We start from the raw sequence: 4,313 nt of genomic DNA, 5'->3' as shown, positions 1-4,313 counted from the left end.
AGAGAGCACTGTCCCCTGTGGTGCTCCGGTGCTGCTGACCGCCGTGTCTGACATGTGGCCCTTCAGTCTGACGTACTGTGGTCTCTCTGTGAGGTAGTCCGTAATCCATGTCACCAAGCGTGGGTCCACCCTCATCTCTGTCAGCTTGTCTCTCAGCAGGAGAGGCCGGATGGTGTCGAAGGCGCTGGAGAAATCAAAAAACGGCATTCTCACAGCGCCGCTCACCTTGAGGAGGCCCTGTGGAGCAGATAGAGGATGGCATCCTCCACGCCCACCTTCTCCTGGTATCCAAACTGCAGTGGATCTTGTGCATGGTGAACCTGGGGTCTGAGGACATGTAGCAGTAGCCGTTCAAAGGTCTTCATGATGTGTGATGTCACTGCCACTGGTCTGAAGTCACCCGGCTCCCTGGGGTGTTTTTTCTTGAGAACCGGGATGAGACATGAAGTCTGGGACCCTCCCCAGCTGCAGGCTCAGGTTGATCTTAAAATTCTTGTCAGCTGAAAGTAAAGAGCTTTGCCTAAGAGGACAGCTCTATTTTCACCTGTTTAAATGTATCAATATTAGTTATTTAAGCTGATAGCAGTAGGAATACTAGAAGAAACTGTACAGCCATCAGGAGGTTTTAGCATCAACATTCTTTGACATATTCAAGAAACTTGAAAGGTGCAATTCCATGTACTTTGAAAATACAAAAAAACCTTATATAATATATATATATATATAATTTATAATCACAGGGAAACACTTTTTCTCTATTAAAACATATCTTGAAGGGTTTCTTTGCCTTCACCTTTGGTTACACAGCGTGGTTCAAACTAACTTCAGTTGTTGATGGTAGAGCTCCACCTGCTGGAGACAACAGTGAAACACAAATAGGGAAACCAACCATCAACTGAAAGGTCATGATTGTGATCATACAGGTAGTGACAAAAACAGAGACACCTTATGAATGATTTTAGCAATTTTTTTTTTTTTGTAGTCGAAGTATCTGACATGTAGTAATATTTGGAATTGCATTACTGGTAATCAATCAATCGAACTTTATGTATATAGCTCAAGTCATTTGTCAAATGCACCTCCAAATGTTGAACATAAAGACTATTATACTACATACATGGGCTACTCAAGTACAAGTCCTGAATGCAAAACTTTAGTCAAGTAAAATAGGTAAGTATTATCAAAAAAATACTTTCTTATACATTATACAGGTCAATCTATAGCAATGTGTCATTCATGATCTTGAAATTTAATCTGTAACCTAAGTAGTAACTATCACTGGCTGATAAATAAAGTAAAATTAAAAAGAGTTAAATACCTCTCTAAATTCAAGGTCTTCAAAATTGAACTGTAAATTGTACCATTGAACATTTTGTCAAGGATGATGATGTTTAAATCTTTAATCATAAGACAGATGTCAGTTGCTATAAGAGTCCGATGATAAAGAAAAACTTATAGCAGCCTGTTGACTCAGTTTGTGTGTTGGTTTGACCTCTACGAGGCTTCAGGACTGAGGAGAAGCTCACAAAAAGATACAGGAAACAGAATCCTGGTAAGTTAAGTTTTATATTTAGTTCAGTTTATTTTCAGGAACAACAGTGTACTTTTAACTGATTGTGGATTTGAAAATGTAACAAGAAAAACAAAGAAAAAACTCCAGAAAAAGAAATCAAATCAAACAAACACGTACAAAGACAAATATTCTAACTGTAAAAATCAGTCAATACGGAACAAAAAAACAAAAACAAAAAAATCAATTATTCGACTTTCAAGCACATATTGAAAAATTGTAAATAAATTACTCACACTTTTGATCTTCACATTCATTCACATTGCTGAATGAGAACACTGATGACTCAAGCAGACAGAGATGAGTTAAGAAAGATCCACATTTAAATCCCCATCGCCAAGATATCAAATCAAATCAGGATATATATGATTAAAAACAAACAACACAGAAGGATTCTGTAGGGTAAATTGAAATATGTATATGTAATAATATACTATTTTTAAGTACACCAAACTATGGTGTATCTAATATATTTAACATAAAAATATGAAAACTCTGGGGGAAAATGTCTAAAAAAGAAATATATAGCCTACACATATATGTGCACATATATTTACATTTAAAAAAATATATATATATGTAGTTGTGGTTCATTGATTTGCCCAGATATCTGAAGAGGAAGACTTGGCAGAAGAATGTCAAGAAAACGGAACATTGTGTGGTTACTAAATGTATAGATCATTGGTTTGTCACCTATGTTTCAGCAGGTTTTCTGTTAATGTTAAAAACTTTCTGCACATTCAGAATCTGTCCCATGTTCTCTGAGAATAAGATACATCTTATTTTAAAGAGAATTAAGTCTGCTGCAAGTCAACATTATCAGTTATACATTTGTTTTTCACTGCCTGGCGTGATATTTTATGAAAAATGAAAAAGTGATATGGCCCGTGAGTGGCTCGTTATATTTGTGATTTGCAGAGAAAACAGGGTGAATGACATCTAAACATTTCATTTCACTTCCATCACAAACATCATGTTCTTTCTCATATTCAAAAGAAAAGAAAGATCATCTCTAATGAGCGAGCAGAGCTTCAGCTGAAGACTTTCTTTACTAAGCTGCTGTCTGTTATTGTAGCCACAAGGGCATCACATTGTGTTGAAAAGTGTTGGGGACATAAGGACTCAGATTAGGGATGGGACGATACACTGAGCTCCCCAGACGTGATAATGCACAATATTGGGTTCATGAGAACAAGACGAGAAGATAATTTAACACTATTTTGAAGAAATATTTATTGTTGAAATACATGAGGACCTTTGAGCATTAAACACTTAATTTGGCTATTCAAAGTATGCCAAATTAGGTGACAATTCAAAATACAAAAATATAATGGAATATTATCCAGTAATCAGCAGTTTGTTTGAACAATGCACGTTTTTTTCTTCTTCATTTATATTGCATCAAAACTTTTATTGTGCAAATCAAACTTTCTCAAAGCATTTTCATCTGTTATGTAACATTTCTTTTTGCAAGAAATTTTTCATTATGTTTTTTTACAAATGTGAGGGGGACGTGTCCAGCGTCCCCAGCGTCCCCCGAGTAAATTATTCCTATGGGTGGCCATGGTATACATCACATCGCTGAAAAAACACACTGTAAAATATCACAATGAAATCTCTGCTTCTTTAAAAGTTCAGTTATTGAAACCAAATGAAACCTGTCGACGAGGCGTTTACATGAAACACTTCCTCATAAAATGGAACAGCTTGATGCGTCGACTTGATTAATAAGTTCCTGTAACAGGTCACTTATTTGGTTTTCATGTGCTTCCTGTAGAATTTTCTGTTCCTCCTCATTTTTCACAATCTTCATTTCTTGTTCCTGTTTTTCCAATAAGCAATTAATTTTTTTCAGATTTTCCCTCTTTTTGGTCACACATTTCACTAAGTCATTGATTTCTTGTTGATGTTTCTCCATCCTTTTACTTTCTTTGTGAGCTGAAAGTGCCTTTAAGAAGTCATATTGATCATCTTTCTCTTTCATTTCTTCCTCATGCTGTTTCTTCTGAGCTGCAAACTCCTTTCTGTATTTCTCTTTGAATTCATTAAACTCTTCAGCTTTCTGTCTGGCCTCCTCTTCATAAGTCTTCTTCAGATTATCCATTTTCTTCTTATAGTTCTCCTCAATGTCTTTTTTCTCTTTTTCCTCTTGTTCCTTCCTTATTCTGTCCTCTTCCTTTCTTTTCTTTTCATCATTTTCTCTTTCCTGTTCAAATTGTTCTTGATTCTTTCTAAGTCTGGTTTGTTCCTTCTGTCGTCTCTTTTCGTCCTGTTTTCGTTTTTTCCACCATTCTCTTTGTGTTTTCTCCCAGTTCTCTCGTTCTTTTCTCATCTCTTCTCTGCTCTCCTTCAGCTTTCTGTCAATGGTTTCCTTTGTTTCTGACTCTGATCTTATATTTTGCTCCAAAGCTTCAACTTTTTGTTCCCACTCCTGTCGTTGAATTTCTTCCTGTTGTTTTCTCTTCCTTTTTTCTTCGTCTCTCATTTCCTGTTCTCTCTTTCTCTCCTCACGTTCCTTCTTTATCTTCTCCTCCTTTTCTTCAAGTTCTTTTTGTCTCAGTTTTCGCTCATTTTCAATTTCTGCTCTCTGTTCTTCCATTCTTCTTTGCACCTCTTGCATTTCCTCCTCATGTTTTCCTTGAAGTTCCTCCCTCTCTCTCTTCATCTCTTCTTCCTTCTCCTTCAGGATTCTCTCCATTTCTTTCTTTATAGCTGCCTCGGCCTCTTGCAGCATCTCATTGGT

The 4,313-nt window shown here is 36.4% G+C and overlaps 1 protein-coding gene across 1 annotated transcript in view; it reads right to left on the bottom strand.

Annotated features, from left to right (window-relative positions):
• Positions 1–3,086: 3,086 nt before the first annotated feature.
• LOC123960580 (GTPase IMAP family member 8-like) overlaps positions 3,087–4,313 on the bottom strand; it is an 11,509-nt gene continuing 10,282 nt past the window's right edge. The window contains exon 7 of the mRNA XM_046035400.1: positions 3,087–4,181. Coding sequence (XP_045891356.1) covers positions 3,261–4,181 — 921 coding nt within the window. The 3' untranslated portion in view covers positions 3,087–3,260. The remainder of the gene's footprint in view (positions 4,182–4,313) is intronic.

The sequence above is a fragment of the Micropterus dolomieu genome, linkage group LG21 (genome assembly GCF_021292245.1).
Source record: "Micropterus dolomieu isolate WLL.071019.BEF.003 ecotype Adirondacks linkage group LG21, ASM2129224v1, whole genome shotgun sequence".
In the NCBI taxonomy this organism is placed as follows: domain Eukaryota; kingdom Metazoa; phylum Chordata; class Actinopteri; order Centrarchiformes; family Centrarchidae; genus Micropterus; species Micropterus dolomieu.
Note: the sequence above shows the minus strand (reverse complement) of the source record. Positions and strands in the feature narration are given on the sequence as shown.